Source organism: Pinus tabuliformis, chromosome 5_2 (assembly GCF_031772625.1).
Source record: "Pinus tabuliformis cultivar Carrire ecotype Pingquan chromosome 5_2, CPIR1, whole genome shotgun sequence".
In the NCBI taxonomy this organism is placed as follows: domain Eukaryota; kingdom Viridiplantae; phylum Streptophyta; class Pinopsida; order Pinales; family Pinaceae; genus Pinus; species Pinus tabuliformis.
The window spans coordinates 129,384,247-129,411,985 of NC_142306.1; the positions used below are offsets into that span (position 1 = coordinate 129,384,247).

General features: G+C 40.5%; 1 protein-coding gene across 1 annotated transcript in view; it reads right to left on the minus strand.

Moving 5' to 3' along the window:
* The window catches only part of SWEETIE (HEAT repeat-containing protein), a 541,573-nt gene that overhangs the window by 441,128 nt on the left and 72,706 nt on the right, over window positions 1-27,739 (minus strand). Inside the window, exons 4-6 of the mRNA XM_089436034.1 lie at window positions 20,895-21,131; window positions 4,283-4,372; window positions 4,114-4,201 (exon numbers count right to left, since the gene is read on the minus strand). Of these exons, the coding sequence (XP_089292160.1) occupies window positions 4,114-4,201; window positions 4,283-4,372; window positions 20,895-21,131 (415 nt within the window). The remainder of the gene's footprint in view (window positions 1-4,113; window positions 4,202-4,282; window positions 4,373-20,894; window positions 21,132-27,739) is intronic.

The following is a 27,739-nucleotide window of genomic DNA, read 5'->3' on the forward strand; positions in this document are numbered from 1 at the left end:
GAGAACCTGAAACGGCTTAAAAAAGCTACGATGGCCTAGGCTAAGGCCAAAAAAGTGAAAGAAGACGAAGACCTAATTCAAATAGGGAAGGATTTACAAATGCTCGAAAGCCCAGAAGCTGATGGATATGAAACGAAGGAAAAGAGGGATATAATTATGCAGTTGGAATCCCAAAGGAACAAAATTCTCTTAGCAAGAGAAGAACAATGGCGCTTGAAAAGCAGAGCCATCTGGCTAAGGGTTGGGGACAAGAACACCAAATTCTTCCAAAATTATGCTAGAGGAAGGAAGAACTCGAACACTATTTGGTCCATGAAGGCAGAAGGAGGAAGACAGGCACGAACTTTTGAGGAACTCTCATAGATGGGAATAAGACACTTCCAAAATTTATTCACAGCCCAGGTGGAAGTGTCCCTTGCAGAAGTGATCCAGACAGCCCAGACCTTTCCTCGCTATGTGGACGAAGGGGATACTATAGAACTCATGAGAGAAGTCACAAGGGGGGAGGTTGAAGGAATCATAAAATCTATGCCAAAGGATAAGAGCCCCGGACCAGATGGATGGACAGTGGAGCTGTATCAGCACTTCTTTGAGCAAATTGGAAGTGAATTGACCAAAGTAGTTGAAGAATCTAGAAGGAAAGGTGCAATCTATCCTCCTTTCAATTCAAATTTCATAGCCCTCATCCCAAAGAAGGAAGAACCATCCTCCTTCGAGGACTTCAGACCGATATCTCTATGTAACTGTATCTACAAAATCATAGCGAAAGTGATCGCTGTTAGAATAAAGCCAATACTATCCAGACATATATCAAAAGAACAGTTTGGATTCCTGGATGGGAGACAAATACATGAGGCGATTGGTGTGGCCCAGGAAACCATTCACAGCATCAAACAAAAAAAAAAGCAAAGGCGCAGTAGTAAAAATAGATCTTTCCAAAGCTTATGACAGAATCAGTTGGATGTACCTCCATATGCTCCTCACCCACCTGGGGTTCCAAGTAGACTTCATAAATTGGGTCATGGGGTGCCTGACCAGTGTGAGCTTTGCGGTACTAATTAATGGAGTAGCATCCTCTTTCTTTCAAGGTCAAAGAGGGTTGAGACAAGGGTGCCCCCTTTCACCTCTTCTCTTCCTACTAGCGGCTGAAGGTCTCAGTCAGCTGCTCTTAGAAGCCAAAAGGAAAGGTGAAATTAAAGGACTAGAAGTGGCTGTCAATCTGTATATAACCCATCTTCTATTTGTGGATGACATCCTGCTCTTTAGCAATGGAAGAAGGAGCGAAACAAAGGAACTAAAAATGATTTTGGACCTCTTCTTAAAGGCGACAGGCATGCAAGTGAATAAGGAAAAATCTCAACTGTTGTTGGAAGGGTTCAACAAACTGGAAGCAAATAATAGCGGAAGCTAGAAGACAGCTTCAAATACCTAGGTTTCTTCCTAAAACCTAACTCATACAAGAAGCAGGATTGGTTTTGGCTAATAGCAAAAATAGAATCGAGGATCACTCACTGGAGCTTCAAATGGTTGTCTAGAGATGGTAGACTGACCCTGATCAAATCAGTCCTTCTGGCTATACCCGTCTATTGGGCTGCTCTAACCTGGGTCCCGAAAGGAATATTGGAAAAAATTAGAAGGGTATGCAGTAGATTCCTCTGGGCAGGAACAAAGGAGGAGTCGGTCTTGCCTTGGGTGGCATGGGAGAAGGTGGCAAGGCCAAAGGAGTGGGGGGGATGGGGAATAAAAGATTTAACAGCCTTTGGACCATCTTTAGCAGCAAAGTTGGGATGGAGGTTAATAAGGATGGAGAATCTATGGACAATGGTGGTCAAGAGGAAATATATCGACCCCATCCCGTTGGAGGATTGGATTAGGAGCCCAAATAAAAAGAAAGGGAATGCTTCAGTGGTGTGGAAAGCCACCTTAGACGCCTTCAAAATCATAGAACAAGGTCTGTCCTGGCAAGTGGGGAATGGAGAACAAGTCAGGATAGGGAAAGACCCATGGGTGGGATGCAATGAAGAATACACTCTTTCCCCGGGCCTTATAAATCAGCTAGACATAAGAGGCATTCAAAATTTAAGCCAGATTGAGAAACAAGGCTACTCCACCATTTGGGGACAAGCCTGGTTATCAGGGACGGACTTAAACCTCAATCCTCAATGGAGGGAGGAATGGCACAATTTCACCAAGGAACTATCCAGGACCAATGTCAGGCTAAGAGACAAACCAGATCAGCTAGTTTGGGCACATGCGGACACGGGTACATACTCTCCTAAACAAGGCTATAAATACCTAATGTCGAAGAAAGGTTGGGGAAACCAGGACTGGTGGGTAACCTCAATATGGAAGTTGCAATGTCCTGCTAAGGCCCGAATGTTCTTTTGGTGCATTCTCAGGAAGAAGGTGCCAACCTGGGATGTTTTACAGAGAAGATATAAATCGGGACCAGGGAGATGCACCTTATGCAAGAATGATATAGAATCGATTCAACATTTGTTTTTAGAATGCCCATACTCAAAGGAGGTATGGCAGGAAGTAGGGAGATTGATCCAGAAGAGGGTGATATGGGAAGGGAGGTCACTAGCAGAAGTATGGCAGAGTTGGTGGAAGAAGTTCCCGAAAGGAAATATGCGGAACCTACCTCTAATCATTGCTTGGGGGATCTGGTTAGCTCGAAACAAAAGTATTTTTAAAGATCAGAATCCCTCGGTGGGGAATACAGCAGTTGGATGCACAGCAATTTACATAAGCATTCTTGAGCCAAGCCGGGATGAGAACTCTCGCCCTGTTAGAGAGGAGCAAATAAAGGAGGGAACCCATGGGCCTATTTCGATGGGGCATCTGATCAAAACAACAAGTGCGGGGCTGGGTTGGTTATCCACCTTAACAATCATAGAAGTCTCAAAGCCTCGGTGGGATTGGGGAATGGAACAAATAACTTCACAGAACTGTCTGCCTTAAAACTCCTACTTTGTTGGCTTACCCACTTGGGCATACTCACGGTTCAGATCTTTGGGGATTCGATGAACATCATAAAATGGTTCAATGGAGTGAGCAGATGCCAGAATTACATTTTATCTCCACTGTTAGAAGAAACAAAGCATTTAAAGTCTTTTTTTAATGAATTTTCTTTATGTCACATATACAGGGAACGCAATAACACAGCAGACCAGCTTTCTAAAGGGGGTATGCAACAAGATCTGGGCAGTTGACGGATAGAGGATGCTGACCGGGATGAGATCCATGTGTCGGATCACCCACCATATGCCTAATTGCTCACATGACATTTTGGTCACTGCACATGATCCTCGTCTCTGGCAGTTATTTTGTTATTGCTTTAATTTACATGTCTACAGCAGAATTGTTTGTATTTTACTGCAATGCTTAAAACATTTTCAAATACTCATGACATATAGCTGAACCATTCCTGTTTGGGCTGTTTTCCTCATTGAGGAGGCCCAGGAATGGCTCGGTCCACACCCCTTAAGACTCAGAAAACAATGGTTTTTTTGTTTTTTGGGTTTCTTGATAAATGATTCACAGACAGCTGATTTAACTGGGTTGTTTTCCTCTCCGAGGAGACCCGGGAGTTAAATGATCAGTGATATTATGACAGTCAAAGTGAGATGGAAGAGTTGGAAGACACTCCAACACCATTTCAGAAAAACTCTATGATTAGAAAAATCATACAGTCAACTGAATGCTTAATTGCATATACTATGTAACTTTTTATAAATCTTAATAAAAAGTTCGATTTTTTCCTTGGAAAAAAAAGTATGGCAATAGAAATTACAGTGTCCAATCAAAAATTAATGGAAACATGCTCAAGGCATTAGCTTCAGGACACATGTTTAGCACTACAGACTCTTCCACTTCAAAGCACAGCTTTCAAGAACATGGCTTATACAATAGGACAATATCACACCAGAGATGTTTTCATTTCCAATGTGAGGGTCTTAGACCACTGTGTGCTATATGAATAGCATAACTTTTATGCTTAAAAAGTCTTTACCTAGGCTTCTTATAGTAGTAGTTACAAATAAGTTGTAAGTCAAATTAATGCATCATATACAATAGATGTTAGAAACCAAAAACAAAAGGTTGGCTTACCTTTGATGAAAGGCCAAATCAAATGCTTCTGCAAGCCTCCTTCTAAAGTTCTTGCTGGAACAGGTTGTCCTTTCCCCCTTGATTGGACCTACAATCATCTTCGTAAGATCAAATTGATTGATCAAAATTATTGAGTGTTCATAACACCAAGGTACATTCTAATACGCACCTGTGATTCAGGATTCAGACCAAGGGCTAGTAAAGCTCCTAGTGCCTCTGCAAATGCATCTCTTACAGATGGAATAGGATCCTCCAATGCCTATCAAATTATATGGACAAATAATGATGTTACTTGTTTCTGTCTACGCAGTATGAATAATTTACACAAAATATATCGATAATTTATGCATACCACCTATTAAAGAAATTAACTTTATAAGCACAATGAAGATTGATGCACTTCGATACTGGAAAATGGAGAAAAGATAGAGGCACCATATTTGCAAGGCTAGATTTTGTCCATTTATTTGATGTACTGTAAATTTGATTCGAAGTAGTGGTTCAATGGGATCTTCGATTATTGCCGCATTTCCAGGCAAAGCATCCAATCTTATAGTGGGAATTGATGAACAATGACAGCCTCATTTGAATGTTACAAAAATATTACATGAGAAGCAAGTAGCACAAAAGCAAGTCAAAAAGGTCATCCCCAAAGTGTACGATGATTTAACTTCATTTGATGTAAAGATGAATGTCCACTAGTGGCCATAAATGGCCAATGGGATTATGAAAGTGACAAAGATGAGTAAACATTGGGAATACTAAAGCATCTCCATGAGAATTGCATAAAAAATGAAAGGATACAATGAGTGACAATAAAGGTACCAATGAACCCTAGAAAACCCCTAAGAACAAACTGAGCTGGATTCTAAGGACATCTAGGAAGAAACCCTTGACCAACAATTTTGTCAACCTCGGTTCTCTTAGCATCCAAGGCTGAGAGGAAATGAGATTCTTGACAACCATTGGTGGTGAAACCCAGAGTCCATGTTGCCTAACTAATATAGAATTGGGGATTTACTCATGACGTCTCCTGTGATTGAAGCCATCCAGAAGCTACTAGAAGGAGGTGTTGAGACCAAAATTAGCAATGTAGGGAGATCTATATATGAGACTTTTTCGCCAGAGCTGAAGCAACTCATGTAGGGCAAGGAAATACTTCTCTAGTACTTGTGTGAAAATCCTCAAGGATCCATGACAGTGTCTGCAGTGTGCACAAGCAAGATATTGACCATGCACTTCATAAAAGATAGGGCATTTAAACATGAGTTGGTCATATTGCTTAGGTTCCTGCATTTATACTCTGAATGAAACCCAGTGCTACCTTTCTCACGGCCTACTAAAGCCAGCAGCCAAGGGCAAGTGAGGAGACCCAAGGGTGGGCGTTGTCAAAATCGTCCAACATTGTGAAAGGGCCAATGCACTAGCAGATGATATCCTCCAAGGAGTGGCCAAGATTGAGGGGCCTTGGCTATATAATCCTTGGGGGACACAAGAATGAGGGAGCCCATCTCTCCTAAGTTCTAACATCCAAGGCTGAGGGGAAGAACCTCCTGCTGGAAACCTAGCTACTCCACTAAACCTGGTTACTCCATTGTTATAGTACCAGTCAATACAATCATCTTGTATATTCCAAATAGTAACATTGAAACTAAAATGAAAATTTGATTTAGTGTCCATTAAACACCAATATAGAGGGACTATTAAATACCACCATTAATAACAGCCAAACAAAAGAGGGGGTCTGCAAAAGCCACCCCTAAAGGAGATAAAATTATATTAAAAAAAAAATTATAAAAGCAACAGGAAAAGAATTGGCATAGCCATAAGTGTACAAGTAGGTTATCCCACAAACAAAATCCCTATAAAGTGAAGGAGAGCCAATCAAGAAACATAACATGCACAAAGATGCAGTGACTACATGGGGACGATGGAGGGAATTAGACTTGTTCATCATCTGAATAAATGGTGTAGATGTCCACATTGAGTGCCTATCAAATAACGTCCTTTGGAGAGTGCTTGAACTAATAATGCCCTTGAGGGTAATCCTAGGTGACATCAGCCTTCTGCTAATGACGGTCAGGGTTAAGCAAGACATAGCAACACTCCTAACATCTAAAGCTAAATAACTCACTAGTGGAAAGAAAGAAACTAGTAATATATAGGAAGAGCGATCTATGCATCAGATAATTTTCTTCGACAAAATAACGAAAAGCCAACTTGCATAATTTATTTTTAGGGAGGTTAACTTTTCCTAGGCCACAATATTTTTCTATCCTATAAATAAGACCCATTTAGATAGAGTTTCTTGTAGATTTTCCAATTTTAAATCACAAATGGATTCCTCTTATCAAAACGGTTAGGGAGCTAAGACAGTAGAGATGTTGATGATGAAGAAATTTTTTCAGTTGAATATAAGATGTAGGAACAAGAATAGTAAAATCATCAGAGCTGACTAAATCAAGCTCTGGTATATCATCAATAGGTGGTTCAGAGTCCCGGGACCTATGTAAATCATTGGATGGAGGACTCACATATCTAAGCCCTACCCTCTCTAGTCTTATCACAGGTTTATCGGAACACAAATACCCTGTCCATGCACAGAAAGCTTACCACCAGTGTATTCCACTTGACAAACCATTTTGGACCCAAAGCCTTGAGTATGTTGATCAAAATCAGGAGAAGATGGCTCATGACTAGCTATTGAAGCATCAAAAGAGGAAGAAGGAATGTCCTGTGATAAAGACTCGATATCATTTTGCATCATGTCAATGCTTTCCCATATTCCACCCATGTCAGAGGAGGAAAATTTGGGCGTTCCAACTAGTGCAGGAGAAGATGCACAAATAGAAGTGGGAACAAGTTCTGAGCCCTTTTTATTTGACAACCAAGAGCGTAAACATCCATGGTGGCAGTCGTGCCCACACATACCGGATGGGGTTCTGTTAAAATTGGACAACTAGGTCCAAACTCCATGTTCTGATGCTCAGATTAAGAGGCTAATATTTTTGTTGGATTCCTCTTTCTGAGAGGTGTAAAATCCATATAAAAATAGTCTTAATCCGATGAGCAGAACTTATATTTTGAATTTATTATTCTTAATAAATTATATGTGCAAGGTCAGCCAGTTTTGTAATGTAGGCTCACATGCCCAACAGATGTGTCACACACCCTCATTGATGGATATATATACAGGAAAAGTTGGAGAGAATTTGAACACAACTCCTCTCCACGTCTTGGGTTGACTCATCTACTGGTTGGAGGGTTGTTGTGACACATGCTGGGCTGGCTGACCAAAGGAGACTTTGCTGGTTGAAGCATCCTGTTGACCGCCGAAACGAACACATTCATTTTTCTTGTTTCTGATTTGTCTTCTGTAAGATCTGCTTATATGTTCTATCTGCATTTTGCTTATCTACTTGTATGATTGCTGTGAGAAAAGTGAAATTGCTCTTAGCATAGAACATCTACAAAACTTAACATGGTATCAGAGCTGAGGTGAAGACAAACTCACTTCAAGTGATCTCCTCTCCACGTCTTGGGTTTTTGGAGAAGGAGATACACTATGGATTACGCTGGCCTATGGTGCCCTAACTGCTTTGATGCCCTAATTGCTGTAATGCCCTAGCCAGCCGCAGGCTTATGAGGATGAAAACAAACCTTATACGTTGTCCATGGAAACTTTTATACACAGTTTATGAAGCCGTAGTAAGACCCTATGTGAAATGACGGAAACATTCATACGATATCATGTATACGCAGAATAACGCAGCCATGGTCAACGCTGTTATGTATACGCAGTATAACGGTCGTGGAAACTCAACGATGTCATGTATACGCAGAAGAACACATGTCAAAAGCAACGCAGCTACGAAGAGCCGCAGTCATATGTGGAACGTAGTCTATACACGCACAACTGGAGCACTTAGTCGCTATCCACATGGTAGCCATAGTGATATAAGAAGCCGTTGTCATAAAGGGTAACCACAGCTGTTGTGATATGGAGAGAGCCACAATCAAGCCGCAGAAAGCCGCAATGATGGAAAGGCAAGGCCGCAGTTAAGTGCAAGGGTGCCACGTAACTAAGGTGAGCCGCAGTTTTGATAAAGACTTATTAACGCGCTGTTAATAAAGGGTTTATACAGTTATGAAACGACATCCACACAGTTCATACGCTGTCCAGATACCCTAGACGCAGTAATGCCCTAGCCGCTGTAAGCACCAGGCTTATGAAGAAATATAAACACAGTCAATGGGTCAATAAGACACAGTGAGTCAACAAGACCTGTTCACGCATTCCTCTCTGCCATTCTATACATATATACGCTATATATATACGGTATACAGGTATGGCTATTCTACGTGAAGCCTGGAACATGTGTGGCCTTTCTACGTGATACATATATACGCTGTATATGGAAATTATAACCGCGATAGCTGCAGTCAAGGAAAGGGGTAGCCGCAGTTGAGGAATAACGAAGCCGCAGTAAATGAAGTAGCTGTAGTCAAGTGAAAATGACGAAGCCGTTGGAAATGAATACGCTGCAGTCATGAATATACGCTGGGCAGTCATCATATACAGTAAATAGATATGATGTACGCAAGCTATGATACAACGCTGCAATATATTTATATATGCAGGCAAACAATGCAGAGATATGTATATACACGATGGCAACATATATATATATATACATGTAGTCAATTTATATACATGCAGAACTACAGTCAAGATTTGGTGAGTACAGGTTCAATATGTCTCGGTTTAAGACCACTTCGGACCTACCTTATAAACAACCTAATCACATGGATATAAATGTATATGGGTAAGCATGCTCTAACACTGTCTCAACTAAATGATTATCTCAGTGTTACATATCTATATATATATATGACTGTCTTGGCATAATAGTCATAATGATGAACAGCAACAATGATAGAACTATGATGGTCAAGAGATCCTTCGTATGCCTGTAAAAGGACTCAACATAATGGAAATAATAAGGATGAACAATCTCAGATCATAATGATAGAAGCAGCATCATGGGCATGTCAGTAAAGGGCAGCACGATGATGAATGAGACAGCTTGATGTATGGGCAGCACAGTGATCATGAGCAGCATGAAGATGCATGATGCAGCATGATGGTGCTACATGGTAAGGTGTAACAGATGAACGAAATGGATAGGTGAAGTCGTCACCTTAGAGAAGAAGAATGTCTTCAACTGATCTCATCATTATAAGAAATGATCTATGCACAGATCCAGACAAGTCAAAGTGTTGACTTCTGTTGTAATTACTGATGACATTTACTGATGACTTCTCTCGCAAAACCTGGATATACTTCTTGAAGAAGAAGGATGAGGCTTTCATGTGGTTCCGTACCTTCAAAGCCTTGGTGGAAAATATGACCGGAAAGAAGATCAAGATTTTGAGGACTGACAATGGCACTGAATATGAGTCAAATGAGTTCAAAGACTTTTGCAGAGAAGCTGGCATTAAGAGGGAGACTACCACTGCATATACTCCTGAGCAGAATGGTGTTGCTGAACGCAAGAATAGGACTATTGTGGAAGCTGCCCGTGCCATGCTATGTGACCAGGGTCTTCCAAAGTTTCTGGGGGGAGAAGCTGCAAATACTGCTGTGTACATTCAAAACCGATGCCCTCATTCCGCTTTGGACTCCAAAACTCCCGAAGAGGTTTTCTCTGGTAAGAAACCTGATGTCTCACATTTTAGAATTTTTGGATGACCTGTCTATTTTCATGTGCCGAAAGAAAAGAGAAGTAAGCTGGATGCTACTGGGAAGAAAGGAATGTTTGTGGGCTACAGTGAGACTTCTAAGGCATATAGAGTCTATGTACCTGGTCAAAGGGAAGTAGAGATAAGCCATGATGTCACTTTTGACGAAGATGCTTCCCTGAAGAAAGTAGTAGATCTTCCTAGATCTGAAGAAAACCATGAAGAAAGACCTGGAAATCTGGAAGAACCCCAGGATGAGACTATGCCTGATGTTGAAGGGCCAATGGACCCTATTGATCCTTCCCCTTCTCTAGGAAAGAGGCCATCATGGCTCAGGGACACCCCCGAAGATGCTGAGGGTCATGCTGCCCCAAGGGGAACATTCCGAGAAAGTAAGAAGCCGTGTAGATACCAAGGGTATCTAGCTGCCATGAGTACTATTATACAATCTGAACCTGGATCTTTTGAGGAAGCCATCAAGCATCAAGTCTGGAAGGATGCTATGCATGAAGAATATGAGGATATTATGAAGAATGATGTCTGGGATGTGGTCCCGAGACCGAAGGACAAATCTGTTGTCACCGCTAAATGGCTCTACAAGATTAAACATGGATCTGATAGGAGTGCTGAAAAGTTTAAGGCAAGATTTGTTGCCCGTGGCTTCTCTCAAAAAGGAAGGAATTGACTATGACAATATATTTGCACCTGTGGGTCGATATACCACCATCCGATCCATCATAGCCCTTGCTGCTACGCAAGGATGGAGTCTTCATCAGATGGATGTCAAGACCGCTTTTCTGCATGGTGCAATAAAGGAAGAGGTGTATGTAGAACAACCTCTGGGATTTGAAGTTCAAGATCGAGACACTTATGTCTGCAGGTTGAAGAAAGCCCTCTATGGGTTAAAGCAAGCACCCAGAGCTTGGTATGAGAGGATGGATAGTTACTTGATGAAGCTGGGCTTCACTCGAAGCAATGCTGATCCAAACCTTTACTTTAAGGTTGAGGAAGGAAAGCCTCTCATTCTAGTGCTGTATGTGGACGACCTCTTCCTGACAGGTGATGACCCTCTCATTCATCAATGCAAGAGGGAGCTTGCTGCTGAGTTCGAGATGAAAGACCTAGGACTGATGCACTATTTCCTAGGCCTGGAGGTCTGGCAGAGACCTGGAGAGATTTTCCTTTCTCAAGGAAAGTATATTGTGAAGCTTCTGGAAAGATTTGGGATGGTGGACTGTAAGTCCGTGTCGACACCAATGGAACTCAACTTTAAGAAGTTGAGTGGCAGCGCTGCAGGGCCTATCTTGGCCAATCCTACTGAGTATCGTCAACTCATAGGAGCTTTGATGTTCTTAGTGAACACCCGTCCGGACATATGTTTTGCAGTGAATACTTTGAGTCAACAGATGGTTGAGCCTCATCTTTTTCACTGGGTTGGTGCCAAGAATCTTTTGAGATATCTTCGGGGCACGATAAACCATGGGCTGAGATACACTGCCGGGAGTGTGATACTCCGGGGATATACTGATGCCGATTGGGCTGGCAGTGTGGTGGATCGTAAGAGCACATCTGGATGCTGTTTCAATCTTGGTTCTGCTTCAATCTCATGGATGAGCAAGAAGCAGAAGTCGGTGGCTTTGAGCACCGCGGAGGCCGAATACATTGCTGCTAGTATGGCCTGTTGTGAAGCAGTTTGGTTGAGGAAGCTCTTTAGTGAGCTGTTCCAACATGTGCTAGATACCACTGTAATACTCTGTGATAATCAGAGTGGGATTCGTATGACTGAGAATCCTGTGTTCCACGACCGATCCAAGCATATTGATATCAGGTACCACTTTATCCGGGATATGGTACAGCGAGGCGCCGTAAGGCTCGATCATATAGGAACTGATGAGCAGGTCGCGGATATTCTCACTAAGCCCCTGGGGAAGGTCAAGTTCCTAACCTTCCGTGAGAGTCTTGGTGTCGTGGAAAGACCCTATGATGTGGGTCCTGTTGGACGATGAGCTCTGGGAGCTCTGGGGGGCTTTGGGGATAGCTTCTCGGAGCTATAAGCACTCATAATGCTTCTGCCCCACCCTTGTGATTATTGAGCTGGTTCGCCACTCATTTAATCTGTGCCCCGTATGCATCCTACCCATTGAGTTCAGGGCTCATGGGAAGTACCTCTCATTTGGCCAATGAGGTGTGGAAAAGCTAGAGACTATTAGCAAAGACTGATGGACGCATCAGAGATTGCCGTACTCTCTATCTAGGATGGCATGGTCCAACCACTTGATCTGGGATCAAGATTTGTGAGGTCTGGGACCTCTGGACTGATTATGTCAGTCGGGGAATGATGTCTTTGTGACTGACCCACTTCTATTCTGAAATAAAGAAGCCAGCAAAGCAAGTTTCGGCGGGATGACTCACGATGTTAATTGCACTAATAGATGGAGTTCTCCCTAGTTGAGAGGGAGTGTTAAAATTGGACAACTAGGTCCAAACTCCATGTTCTGATGCTCAGATTAAGAGGCTAATATTTTTGTTTGATTCCTCTTTCTGAGAGGTGTAAAATCCATATAAAAATAGTCTTAATCCGATGAGCAGAACTTATATTTTGAATTTATTATTCTTAATAAATTATATGTGCAAGGTCAGCCAGTTTTGTAATGTAGGCTCACATGCCCAACAGATGTGTCACACACCCTCATTGATGGATATATATACAGGAAAAGTTGGAGAGAATTTGAACACAACTCCTCTCCACGTCTTGGGTTGACTCATCTACTGGTTGGAGGGTTGTTGTGACACATGCTGGGCTGGCTGACCAAAGGAGACTTTGCTGGTTGAAGCATCCTGTTGACCGCCGAAACGAACACATTCATTTTTCTTGTTTCTGATTTGTCTTCTGTAAGATCTGCTTATATGTTCTATCTGCATTTTGCTTATCTACTTGTATGATTGCTGTGAGAAAAGTGAAATTGCTCTTAGCATAGAACATCTACAAAACTTAACAGGTTCCTATTCCAAACAATGTGAGGTCTAATTGGGACTCCACACCAAGGAGACCCCCTAGTTGTTGGCAGTACATTCCAGCCCATCAACACAATGCTAGAAGATAACTTGAAGTTCAAAGGAGATCACTTTCATAAGGAAGCCATGATTATCTTCAAGTTTGGTAAGGCTCAATATAATGCCTTCATTGTTGATGACGAGATGAAAGTGATGGCTTGGACTCTATCACAAGATTGAAGAAGATGGCTCCATGATACCCAGAAAGGAAGAAAGCTCGATATGATGAGATGAGAGGGAAAGAGGGAGCCATGCAGCTATCTCCATAAAGAATAGGTGGTTGATACTCTTAGGGAAACAAGCTAGAAGAGCTTCTGAGTATGACTCCTCAAACTGAAAAGTTAGTCAAGAATCTCCTCTAAGTTTATAGAGGGAGTAAAGGAGTCTCCTTGAATAGGAGCAAGGATCTATTCTCTAATCAAAAGGGGAATAGGGATATCCCCTCTGGTTGAGAGGGAGTTATGATGGACATCACATATGCATTGTCTTCTTCATGTGTCATGCATTTGACCAGGACTAACAATCGTAAGTCTAAGTGAAGGCCATGGAGAAAGAAAGGTGGAGGATTGGAAAAGCATCTATGATTTCCTTGAGGATAGACAATCCAAGAAAGGAAACGTACCGACACTCTTTGAGGATAAGACAAGTATCCAAGATAAGAGTGGTCGAAGAGGACCAATATTCTTTCAGGATTGGTAATCCAAGATAAGAATAGTCCTAAAAGGACATACTTAATGAACATCAAGATGGTGTATGTGCCTTGTAGAGGTAGTGTGGCATCACACGTAAAGCTTCCCAGCATAATGCTCTTGAATGAAGATGAGCTTGTCTAGTTAGACCTCAACGACAGTGCTGGTCATAATGTTGATGCTTACAGTTGGCTTATCAATCCAACTCTTCTTATGAGAACTGTTTAATTTGAGAATGATGTTGTACTTATTATACAATTATGAATACCTCCTTAGCTAAGAGGGAGTGTTGGAAATGTAACTAGTTTCGGTCTTCATAATTGTTGTTGTACTCATTTCAATATGTATATCTTATGTAACAAACAAAAGAAATAAGAAAAATTATTTTAAAAAACATGGGTTTCATGCCTCCTATTGATGCTCTTCTAGGTAAAGCCATGTTCTTCTTGCTTCTAAGGTTTGTTAGGTCATAGGATTTATTGTCATGAGTCAAAAGAGTCAACACCATGTTTATAAGCCCCTTCTGGACAAGATGATGTTGGAAAGTGTAATTAGGTTCGGTCTTCATAATGACCTATGTAATTGTGATATTATGTAATTGATGAACAGAAGAAAAATAAAATTATTATTGTAATGTTTGTCTCATGGGTTTCATGAGCAAGGAATTTTATTTTTAGTAATGGCTCCCATTGTTTGCCTTTAGGTTTTGTCATCTAATCATAAAAGTCAAATTGAGTCATTGGCATGTATGAAGGACCCTTCTTGGGCATGTTACATTTTGTATGAATCATTAGATAAGTATAAATAGCCCTCCAAGACAAGCACAAGCATCTCCCTTCAAGTCGGCTTCAAAAGGAATAATAATATCTCTCCAAATGACACGTCAGCCTAGTTGGATGACAAGTCGGCTTACTATCATGGCAAACAACTATAAATAGGCCACTTGGCCTCATTTCAGAGCAAGGATTTTCAGGCAAGTTCTGAAGTTTGTAAGTGATGCGAAGATCAGTGAAAGGGTCAAGGAAGGCAGCCTATAACCAACAAGTGAAAGGAGAAGAAGATCGAACCAATTTCAGATATGTTTTGGGCTCTATCTTGTCACACGTGCAAAGTAAAGAGGCAACTTTTGTTGCAGAAGTAACCAAGGGTATTACTGGAGGATTCAAGGTTGGCAAGGTCACTTGAGAAGCTGAAGTTATCAAGCCGAAGTATGTGAGGAAGTCTCCCCTCCAAGCGAAGTGGTGACAAGGTGTAGAAGTTGGTTATCATACTTCTCACATGCTGCAATTAGGGCCGAAATAAAGTGCAGGTTTGAAGTAGAAGGAAGTCGAAGTTGAAGGGTAGCCGAGAAGGAGGAAGGAGCAAAAGTTTGACTAGTGTTAACTTGGGCACGAAAGAAAAGCAGTGGAAGGGAACTTGTGTCTTGGTCTTGGAGAGGCAAATAGGTCAAGGGTCTTGGTCTTGGTATTCGTCAATTGGAGTCTCTATAAGAAGAAGAATTTGTTCGAGTTTTCCTCTCAAGTGGGAGAGGTTTTGGCCCTGGCTGATAGCCTATATTCTATGTCTCTTGTCTCTTTATGGTTATGCATTGGTAGTGGTTTGATGGAGAATAACACTATAATAATATAAGTAAAAGAAGATCCTAATCTAAAATAAAAAAGCATTCACAAGCAGTTACTAATAGAAGAGAAATCACCTAATCTCGATGCCCTAGATTTCTCAACATGGTATCAGAGCAAAGGTGACTAAGTCAAGGAAGGGCATCTTATCAAGGGACACTCAAGGATCAAATATCGAAAAAGGCATCTAAGCGAAAGATCATCTTAAAGTCAAGATCTACAAAGGAAGCAATATAACCCTAGATCGAAGGAGTCTACTTCATCAAGGAGAACTTTTCTATCCTCTATATCATCATCAACATCAAGCAGCAAGGAGAAGCAGCGTCCAATCAACTAAGCATATTTATGTCCACATCTGAACCTGTCAAAATGTCTTTTTGCAAGGAAAGCAACAAATTGGTTGGGGCTTCAAACTATCTTGCATGGAAGAAAAGGATAGACCTGAATCTCGTTGAAAATGAGGTTATGGAACATGGCAAAGGATCTATCACTAAAGCAAGAAAGGAAGATGCTCAAGCTCTTGCTAAGCATATGAAAGGGGAAGTTAGGGCTCAAAGGATTCTCATAGAATCCATCAAGGATCCCCTCATCCCATATGTATCCAAACTTGAAACTTCAAAAGAAATCTATGACAAACTAGTAGAGTTGTATTCCGTAAGCACTGTTGGAGAAGTCATTTCATTAAGGCAAGAACTCTACAAGCTGAAGATGTCGAGGGAAGATGGAATAGCCTCATACTTTATGAGGATATCTGAAATCCGGTATCAACTACAAGATTTGAGAGAAGTCATGTCTGATAGAGAAATGACTACAGTTGTATTAAATGCACTACCAAACGAGTGGGGTAACATTACTTCGAGCATTTATGGGAAGAAAGAAGCTACTCCCTTCCAGGATCTATGGTCACTGTGCAAGATTGAAGAATCTAGACTAAAGGCCAAATCTGATGTGGGAGCAAGTGGGTAAAATCAAGCTTATGCTTCAATGACAAGAAGAAAAGGAAAATTTGGAAAGTTTGGTTCTCAGAAAAAGAAAAAGGGACATGTCTAAGATCCAATGCTATGGGTGTCAAGAATATGGGCACTACAAAAGAGATTGTCCAAAGATCAAGAAGGACAATAACAAAAGAGGAAGAGAAGAAGCCCATACCACTGAAGAAGTGGAGGACGTTGAAAAGAAGAACTCCCAGAAAGAGGAAGTAAGAGATCTCTATTATGACTGAGATAGTCTTCCTCACATAAGTTCTTTTCAAGTTCCTAAGTCTTCTGTTGTAAGATATGGCTATCATGATTCACTAAGAAAAATAATGGGATACATCAAGGCATCATAGAAGCATTGAAGGCAAGAGCTCGAGACATCATCATAGAGAAGCATGAAAGATGGTTGCAATCTATGGTAGTCAACAATGAAGGATATAGCTCTTGAAAACCTTATTGAAAACATAAGTGGCACTTATGGAAAAGAAAAAGGTCATCCAGGTCAAAGCTCATCATACATCAGTCAAAAGGAAACATCTGCTAGATGGGGATACTCTAGATCCTCAACATTCTCTGATGGTATCTTCATCGAAAGGTTCACCGATCAAGAGAGGAAGCAAGCGTTTCATAAAGAAATCCAAACCTGTGGAATTCATTGGATGATGGTGTGATGACATAAAAGAAGCAAAGCAAGGGATTGAATCTTTTTCAATCAAGGGAGTTGCTACAGGAAGTCTGGATGACCCAAAGGAAAAATGAGGTATGTATGCTTACATTCGATATTGTAGAGTCATGTCAATGATTGTAGGTAAAATGGATAAATGCTCGATCTTGAGAGCATAATCAAAAGGAAATATCTCCTCCCTCGAAGGGATGCAGGAATGCATGGGTCACACATTCACTAGATGAAATCAACATAATATGTCCTCATATGAAGTATGAGGTGGTTGACATTAATTGGAGGAACTCTTATTGGAAGTTATTGGGAATGAAATGTGTAAAGAAAGAAAGGAAGAGATCGTGGAATATGCAACCATGGAAAAAGGCAATCAACATCCAAAGACCAAGAATATTTGACTAAGATATCTCCATGAAAGATATGAAGATTCTAATGGAGTCTAGAAAAAGAAAGAGACCCTTGACAACATGTATATATCTTTGGAAGATGTGTCGATATGTATGTAGGATGTTGATGCAAAACTAGAAGATGTCATGATGATAGACCATCACAAAGGTAATTTTGATTTAAACGCTCATTTCTTATTTTTGAACAAATATATGGATGGGCTTATGCAGGGCTGCCGAGGGAAGATCCTTGGATATATTCCACCATCGATGACCATCTAGTAGGATGAAAGATCCTTATGGAAACATGGCATGAAGAAGGCAGCGTGGCAATGAAGGAAGGCCAGATATGAACAAATGGATCACTTTCCGATGATGACATGACTGAGTCATGGATAAAAGTGATGGATGGTTTGTGCCCTACGAAGAAGTCCCAAAACATGAAGACTCCTGAACAACGAAAAGAAGTTCATGACATCGTGAGGAGGAGTTCTTCAAGAAATTGGTTGTCCCATCATCTCCACCTGAGGAGCTGTTGTAGGTCCCTAATTAAGAAGGAGCCTGGAAACAAGTTTCTTATTTGTTAAAAACTTGGAAGCAAAATTCCTAAGCCAAGAGGGAGCTTAGGTACATTCCTTCCGTAGGAATGAATACATTCCTTTATTGGAATAGATATGTCCTCCCTAATTAAGAGGGAGAGATAGACACATCATTCTTGTCTTCACTTGAGAAGACAAAATGGAGGGTTGGGTAAACATTTGGCATTCGATGCTCTTTGAGGATGAGTTAGGACATCCAAGACAAAAGTAGTCGTAGAGGACCGATATTCTTTGAGAATTGGGAATCCAAGATAAGAATAGTCCTGGTAGAACACACCCTAAGAACCTGAGTAGGGTATGTTCCAAGAGAGACAATGACGAGGGTATCTATACATCATTGGTCTTGCCAGCATTGAGCTCAGATCTAGTGGAGAGATAGAGATGTTAGTCAAGGCCTTGCTATGTGACAATGATGGTTGATATGATGCTAAACAAATGGGTTACCAATCCGACTCTTCTTATGAGAAATTCTTCAAGATTGAGAATGACCACGTACCATTATGAATACCTCCCTAGTTAAGAAGGAGTGTTGAAAAGTGTAACTAGGTTCAGTCTTCATAATGACATGTGTAATTGTGACTTTGTGTAATTGATGAAAAGAAGAAAAATATAATTATTATTGTAATGCTTGTCTCATGGGTTTCATAAGCGAGGAATTTTATTTTTAGTAATGGCTCCCATTGTTAGCCTTTAGGTTTTGTCATCTAGACATAAAGGTCAAATTGAGTCAATGTCATGTATGAAGGACCCTTCTTGGGTATGTTACACTCTGTTTGAGTCATTAGATAAGTATAAATAGCCCTCCAAGACAAGCAAATGCATCTCCCTTCAAGTTGGCTTCAAAAGGAATAATAATATCTCTCCAAATTACATGTCAGCCTAGCTGGATGACAAGTCGTCTTATTATCATGGCAAACAACTATAAATAGGCCACTTGGCCTCATTTCAAAGCAAGGATTTTCGGGCAACTTCTGAAGTTTGTAAGTGATGTGAAGATCAGTGAAAGGGTCAAGGAAGGCAGCCTATAACCAGCGAGTGAAAGGAGAAGAAGGTCGAACCAGTTTCAGATCTATTTTGGACTCTATCTTGTCACACATGCGAAGTAAAGAGGCAGCTTCTGTTGCAGAAGTAACCAAGGGTATTACTGGAGGATTCAAGGTTGGCAAGGTCACTTGAGAAGCTAAAGTTATCAAGCCTAAGTAGGTGACGAAGTCTCCCCTCCAAACGAAGTGTTGACAAGGTGTAGAAGTTGGTTATCATACCTCTCACATGCAGCATACATGCCCCTACTAACAGCTTCCTGACCAAAAGAGCTTGAGTAGCTGAATTTTATAACAGGTAAGCCCACTTCACTTCACTGAATATATTCTCCTATTGGGAAAGTACATGCTTGCTGCATTAAAATATGAGCACCTGTGGCAAAAAAGTCATGGTTTACAAGTTTTAATGTAAACCAATAATGGCTGCAACGAAGATAGATTAAATCCACCAACTGAGCCAATCCTATTTACTACAGGTCTAAAAATGATAATAGGACCCTTCCAGCATGGTTATTGACATTCATTGCACTCAAAGCAGCCATTTCGTTGTGTACTGTGTGTAATGTTCCCAGCTTAATAAAAACTCATACAATAAAAGAAGAAATAGACTGTGTGAACCATAAGCCATACACAAACATTGTCTTGCCAAGGAAACTGACATAAAGCAAACAAAATGTTGAAATTTGGGTAGCTTGGGAGGTACTCCTACAAGCCTTGGGTGCTAGGCTTGTGAGGAGAAAACCCAAAAAAGATGAGTTTGTGGGCAAAGTACCCAAGTTTGGGGTTTTGGACCCAAAGGAGTGGGCTTAGAACCCAAGATAATGAATTTAATATTCTAATTTGTGTAGTGGGGTCTCTTGAAGGATAAAGAGGGCTCCTAAGTCACCTATTGGAGAGATATATATTGGAAGCCAAAGGAGAGGCTTGGGCACAAGTGATATGTGACTTCATTTGCGAAAAACAGCCAAGCAAGAGGAGCCGCAGTCTGTTCTAAAGAGGACGAGTTTCTTCTGTGCATAGACAGCGAGGAAAGGAGCATAGTGCTGAGGCTAAACAGGACCTAGCCGCAACAAGGAAGAAGGCACCAAAGGCTGAACAAGAGTCTGTTTAGGTTAAAAAGTGCTGATGACAGTGCTGTCTGAGGTTGGAAGAAAGGACTGAGGCTGGTTTAAGGTCTAGTTAAGGCCACCCGCAGGCCTGTTCCATGTTTGAAGGGAAGCTAAGCTGAGTTTAACGCTGGCCGCAGGCTGCCTCAGCCCCAGAAAGGTGCTGCAGGTTGGACAGTAGCTAAACAGAGAGGGCCGAATGTTCTTGAGTGTAGGCCGAGGCCTACAGGAGGGCAGCCAAGGCCTAGAACGGTAGGACAGATATCTGTAACGAGGCTGGCTGAGTTGTATAGGGCTGGAACAGCAAGACAGTGGGCTAAAGGAGGAGTCTACTGGTGAACAGCAGCTGGACAGAGGTCTAAAGGAGTTGATCTATGTGGACAAAGCAATACTGAAAGCACTGGTCACCAAGGACAGCAACAGCAAGTAAGTGCATTTGTATATTGTTTGTTTTTATGGGCAGATGAAAGCGTGATGGATAAGGCCTCAGCCCTAGTTGAATCAGTCAAAGGACAGACTTGTATTTTGTTGTATATTAGCATTTGCACAGGGATTGTAAAGGGCCATGATCCCTGGTACAGGAGCCCTATGATTTTCTTAATGCACTGATAAGGAATGTGTTTGGGCCAATAATTCTTGTGTACTATTGTTGATGTCGCTGCTGTTATATTCCACTATGCAAAGTTGTTTTTGGTTGGTCATCTCTAGTGTGTTTATGTGCTTAGCTAAGTCATAGACCAGACCTAGGGTGCAAGGAAATTCCAACACAATAAAAATACCCCCTTTGAACATCCAATTTCCACTGCAGATAAAGGTAAATTCAGGTCATCTACATATTGAAGGAATTGATTTTAATACCAAAAAAGTATCAAAAAACAGGAATGGCCTACCTTTACACAAAGAGATGCTGAGCTTTCAAGTCCCCCTGCTCCTAATCCAGGTCCTCCTGTAATTGCAAAAGCCCTCAGACATCCAGCTGCCACAGTCCTCACAGCAGATGACTTATCAACCACCCCGAATCGCATAACTGTACGGAAAGATTCAGAGTAAGCTGCAAACGGACCTCCCCCTTCTGAACCTTCCAGGGCATTCTGAAGCATCTGAAGCATGGCTTTCCTGACACCAACCTAATAAAGTTTATGCACCAATCAATACATAACTAAAAACCCTTTGATAAAATAATTATTCTGCCTTCTGATTGTGGTAGAATGCAGTACATTAATGTACACCATTGCAAGAAAAACTCAGATTTACCAAAATATCAATCATTAGCAATAGACTATGAAAAATGGTTTTCCCCTGCAGAGACACTAGGTAAGCAGAAGCTCCACATCATCAAATATTAAAAGGTTCTGACAAATCCAAAAAACTTCTGAAAAATTAACCAGGGAATAAAATTAAGATATTTTTGAGGACCTCGTACAACATGGCTTGTGTCCTGTCAACATAACTACATTGCATAAAGCATTCAATACAAGAATGGACAATTTCTGAAAGAAACCTCTCATAAAGTGACACCATAAATTCAAAGATACCAAGATCCTTTATCTAGAGAAGAGAAGAGAAGTGACATTTTCTCTCAGAATTCCAACTTCCCTTGATTTTGTGCATACATTAATCTATGGCAATCTCTTACTTGTTTAGAACATGATTTTAATAATGTAAATGAATAACTTTTCAAATATGAAATCAGTGCATTCTTTGAATTTTGTCCGAGTCAGTTCTAAATATAAACTACATTTACAGTATAAAACCAATAATATATATAATGAAAATAGAGGCAATCGGTCCTCATAGTCATAATTGTGGAAAGGCTACGATGCCAGTTTGATATATATAATTTCTCTATAAGGAGGAAGCAATAAGAAGCATGCACTTAACACACAGTGCCATTGTTAAAAACTATACCTAACTTAATTTTCAACTCCAGGTATGGCAAGAGTAAATGTATCAGCACTGCAATGTTCATTAACCTATACAACAAATACTCATTGCTGATGGGTATATCACTATGTTGTACCTCATTTCTAGGATTAGGGGACCGAGGTTTGGGGAAAAGGTTTCAGAGACAGTTGGAAGGTACCCCCATTTTCTAGGTGATGGGAGATGGACAATAACAAATCATAGCATAGAGGAACTTTTTTGTTAAAGAATAGATAACAACAAATGAAGGAGAAAGAGATGTAGAATAAAAAGACTTTAGTAATGCAGAGTCAATAGTAGAAGACATCAAATACATTCTTTGTGCATAGGTTTGGAAGTTAATGTGACTGTAACAGACTCTACAAAACCATTGAACACAAACATGTACCATCACACATGCATTTTTTGTATGTGTTGATACCATTCTAACACATTTCCAGCCCATTGTGTTATGCCCTGCTACTGCCTAAGAAGGCATGAAGACTTGAACGGAGACTAGTAGGCTATGATATCATGTGGTTGGTGGTAGATGTTGTCTTTTCTACATATTCTGATGCATATTCTTCCATTGAGCAACACCCATTGATGCATTTCAGATCTTCCCAGGCAGACTTACATGTTTGGAGGTATTTCTCACCACTTAGAATCATCTCACATTATATGAGGCATCTCTACATATGTTGAGGCATGATTCATCATTTTGTCAGCTTTGGGGCATCTTCTATAAGGAAATCAGGGGATTACTCGAAGAATGTCCCTCTTGAAATTGACATGTAGCATCTATAATCCTCTCACAGTGGTAAAAGGCAATGTTATGTACATACTACATGGTACATATAAGTAAACATTAATTATAGATATATTACCTAAACTATAGAACTTCGGATATTAATTACTAAAAGGTGTATCGCACAAAGACATAGCTTTACATGAAAGGTCACCTTGAGACCTATAAAATGCCAAGTTCACTCATCATTGTATATTATATCATTCATTCACATCTTATTCAATTATTTATACATTATTTTCCTATATGGAGTCTGGACTCTGTCCATCGTCCTTGTGTTGGATATTTATAAATGAACTTTCATCATTCCATTGGTATCAGAGCTATGTTCTGATTTCAGCATTTGGCCACAATGTTACTGGACCCGTTTGTTCAGGCCTTTTTCCACAATTTTTCAGAATTTTTCAGATTCCTTGGTCTTTGACCAAAAAAAAACAGATGTTGGCCTGGGTCATTTACCGTTCAGAAATTCCATTAAAAATAATACCCATCTGCTGCAAATACAAAAAGAACACCACAAATCTAGGAAAAAGAAGAGCGAAATTGGAGGCTAGAGACTATGGTGTCAAAGTTATCTAACTGTTGAATCAAAGTGGAATTGCCTGCCACACATTACAGTTAAGTACCAGTCAGCCCAATCAGAACACAGTTGCTGTTGGAGCCATTCGCAATTGTCAAGATACAGCCGCTGCAGCACTTTTATCAATCAACCAGTAAACCCATTACAGTGTGTTGAAACTATCTTGACAGGTGACTGAGCAAAGATTCAGTAAATTCGCTGTCAATTTGTGAGTCAACAGAACAGCATAGGCATCTCCATTGTGTGGCTTCACGTAGTAGGGAAAACTGCCTGAGAAAATAGCCACAAAAGAAGTTATCATAATTACATGGAAATCTGCCCTCTATAGTCATCATACGAGGAGCCCAGTGCAGAAGAAATTGAAAAATCATGGCACCACCGAAACTCAGACTGCAAATCATGATAAAACTGTTCTCTGGTGAATTTCAAAGGATATTCTCTTGTGCAAGATTTTAATAGTCTAAGCATATCGTACAGAGGGGCACACTTAGTGAAGTGTTGAAAGATATCAAGGAAGTTTTGAAGCACGAAACGGAAACTATTGAAGCGCTTAACTTTTGTGATGCTTTCGCAGCACTATACCAAGTATTGAATAAGAAGTCAAGAACTATGGAGTCCACAAATGATTCTACCTTTTTGACGAAATGTCCCTTTTGTGCAAAGAAGATCAAATGTAGGAAGGCTTTGGAAATCAATGGTGATTGCCCACATTGTGATAGAATTTTTACTCTAACTGAATTTAAAAATGACATGAAAAAGAAGCCACAAATGAAGAAATTAGAGGATGAACTAGCTAAACAACGAGAAATATAAAGATCTTGAGAATATATTTGGTGATGAATTATCAGAAAAAGATGAGGAAATTTCCCACCCAAAAGATCACAGTCAAGAATTATTTGCACAAATAAAGAAGTTGAATGATACAAAGTAGTGCAATCAGATGTTAGAACAAGACAATCTGAAATTAAAAGAGAAATCAAATTCAGATCTGCAAAATTCCAGCCAAGGAAAGGATGCCTCACTACCTTCCAGGGCAGCTAGAAACACAAGATGGCTGGCCCAAATATTGCAGGATGCATATCAAGTTCAACCACCTAAATCAACATTTCAGGTTAGTTGTGCACATAAGAAGTTTCCTACTTATGTTGCATTAAAGAACATTAATGATTTCTATTCTTGAGACAGAACCTTCCAACTCTGAGGACCCTGCTACAAAGCAAGTATGGCGTGATGCAATGACAAAGAGGGATAACACCATCCTGTTGCCCCTCATACACAAAACTGACCATCATACTTTCAGGGGTAGCTTACAAGTCATTTTCTTGGCTTGAGGGTGGTTGAGCATGGTGCTCCTTCTTGAGGGATCATGTGGTGCTCTTGGCAGTTGCTTTCTAGGTGACTTCATGCTCCTTGCTTGATGGTTTTGCATCATGGGGGTGGTTTCATTTTTTATCATGGATCAGTGATATACATTGGATTATCTTGCTTATGTCTTGTTTCTTCGTGGTCACACTTAGCATATAAGTAGTGGCATGCTTCTGATGTGTTTTATGGATAGTGAAACAATTTATACTCTACAACTTTACTTTGATGGACCATATTCACTCGATAATGGTTGCTCTTCCAGTATTTTGTTTATCCTTAGGATAGCCCTCATGTTGGTTACATATGATGAAACCTAGTTTTGTGGTTAAGCACCCTACTTCTTATGGTTACATCAGACATGGTGCTGGAGTGAAATATATCATATGGGACAACTTGGTATGGTGTAAACCTTGTAGCAGATTTGTAAATCAGTTTTTTCATTCTTGTAGGAGACTTCCAGGTTGAAACAGAAATGAAGGCACATTAGCACAGAATCAAAGAATGTGTCTCACTAAGTATACCATTCTCTTTCAAGTTTCTCCATTTGCAGGCACATTCAAGATGGAAGCACAGTTTGTTAAGCATTTATTCCATGGCCCAGCACACCATCTGTGGCAGTATTCTGTCCTAGAGGTATCTCTTAATTAACGATTTTCCTTGTTACACATTTCAGGGATCTAAGGATGGCAAATGCAGATTTAAAAAGGATGATTCAGCACAATAAACCAAGCATGTTTGTATTTCAGATCTGAATTTGTAAAAGAAGTGTGTTCAAAAGAAACAATAACAAGGGTTTTTAACACTCTACTTGCAGAAGGCAAGTGAAGAAATATACTCAGAATAACAAGGAATGGCCTCACATTGATCTGCATCCCAACTGCTGGAAAACTGCCATGCTGTTGCTGTTGCTGGAAATCGAATGAGGCTTTGGGCCTGCTCCCCTCCTCAGAAAAAGCTGAAACTCTGGAATCAGACTCTACTCAAGAAACGCAGAAAAACCCAAAAAGCTTTTCTGAAATGGCCGACCCCCGAAAATCACCCCCTTGGAGTTCTACACAGTCCCTCAAATGCTCTGCGCTGCCATTGAATGAAACCCTCCAGGAAACTACCTGAAACTCCTGCCAAAAACTCTCCAATATGCAAGAGTTGATCCCCTGCTCTACCTCTCAGCACAAATCCTCCTACAACCCCTCAACCCAGGCTCCTGCCAAAAAGAACTATGTCCTCCTCTTAGTGCTGCGCAGTCCTCCAAAACGCTGGTGAAACTGCTGCTAAAATACTGATGAAACTATTGCTGGAATGCCAATGGAAATACCTTGCCCGAGCAGGCACTCGAAGTCCCCCGGGGCTAAGGGTGAGATCTCCAAACGGAGACACTCAATGCACTAAACAGTGCTGCAGACTAGCTAAACAGCGAGCGTGCTCTAAGTTGAAATGACTATCACAAATGCTTATAACTGGAATGATCACAATGAGGGGGCTCCTTTCTCTTTTATAGCCTTTGCCTCTCTTAATCCCAAGGCTCACCTCCTCCTGCGTGATTCCCCTCTTGCCACATGTTCCTTTCCTCCTGCGCAGTTCCTCCATGTGTCTGCGTGGGCTCCATTTCTGCGTCCCCCTTTGGCCCCCTTGGCTCCCCTTTAAGTCACAACGTTGTGCTACTAGGAAGTGACGTTTTATTCCAAAAGTGAGTTATGTCCCCCTTCCTCACTTTTTATTTACAAATAACTATAGAAGGCAAAAATCGAACAAAATCGAATATTCCAATTAGCCATGGCTAATTAGGAATATTACAACAAGCAAGAGGAATGTTTGCTTTGATACCACTGTTAGCCAAAAACCTGGTGCAAGAATATTGGGTGTAGCCTTGTATTTGTAAGTGTCAAATAAGTAATTTTATTGTATTGAGAAACTAAAAGGTGATTACAATCCTTCGTGGCGGTGTGCCTACATAGCCATTGGCTGGCCACGAAGGTGAGTGGTCACACCTTTTGACCTTTGCCCTTTCATAATTAATGGGCCATTAACTTATTTAATTATTTAATTTATTATAAATATTATTATTTTAATATTATTTATTAATTAATGTTTTTAATGAAAATTTTATTCATAACACTCATTATTATTTGTATTGGCCAAAGTCAAAGGCTTATGTTTATCCGGAAACCCAGACAGATCTTTGCCAAAGTAAGCAATTAACAATTTAAAGTGCAAAACTAAAACTTCACAAAGAGAGCATATAAAAAGAATTAACACAGAAGCAAGCAAAGAAGGCAACACAACTTGTTAACGGAGTTCCCCTAGACCACCTCCCTGGCAATGTCTTTGGATTCGTCTAATCGTACGAATCACTTTTATTGATTCTCCTCTAAAAAGAGCTATAGATTCTCTGTTTAAAAATAACAAAGCAGGAACTTGTACAATATTCTCTCCACAAGGGGCAAAAAGGCAATGACTCTCACACAAAGGTGGCAATTGCCAAAACAACTCTCCACAAATTGATTATGGGCAATATCTCTCCACTCCACAACTAATGAAAATGAGCAATCTCTCCACAATAATGTGGGCTAATCTCCACAACAATGTGGGCACTTGTAAATTTCTCCACTCGAATTAGACAAACAGTGGGTTTAACTTATGCCAAACTATGCAAAGGCATAGTAAAAATTCAAACTCTCAATAGTCTCTCTCGGTCTCTATCTCTAACTTGATTGTTTTCGAGGGTTTATATAATTTTTGTGGTGCATTGAAAATACAATAGATCTCCAATATCCATGGCATAGTTGAATTAATGATTTAATTTGTGGCTCAACCATACATATGGTTCATCCAATCGAATATTTGGTGTGCTCACAGTCCAATCAGATTACACCAGACAATCAACTTCATGTTGTAACGAGCGTGCTCCATGTTGTGGTTCTAATTTCCGCAGAGCTCGGTCCAGGATCTCACCATTGTTATGTCGGTGGAACATGCAATCGAATGTTATCAGTACAATGCTAAGTTGTTGTAACCTCCATTGACCTTTGTTATGATAGTTTTGCTCCAAAATTATCACAGTCGCGAATTTCAAACTGGTG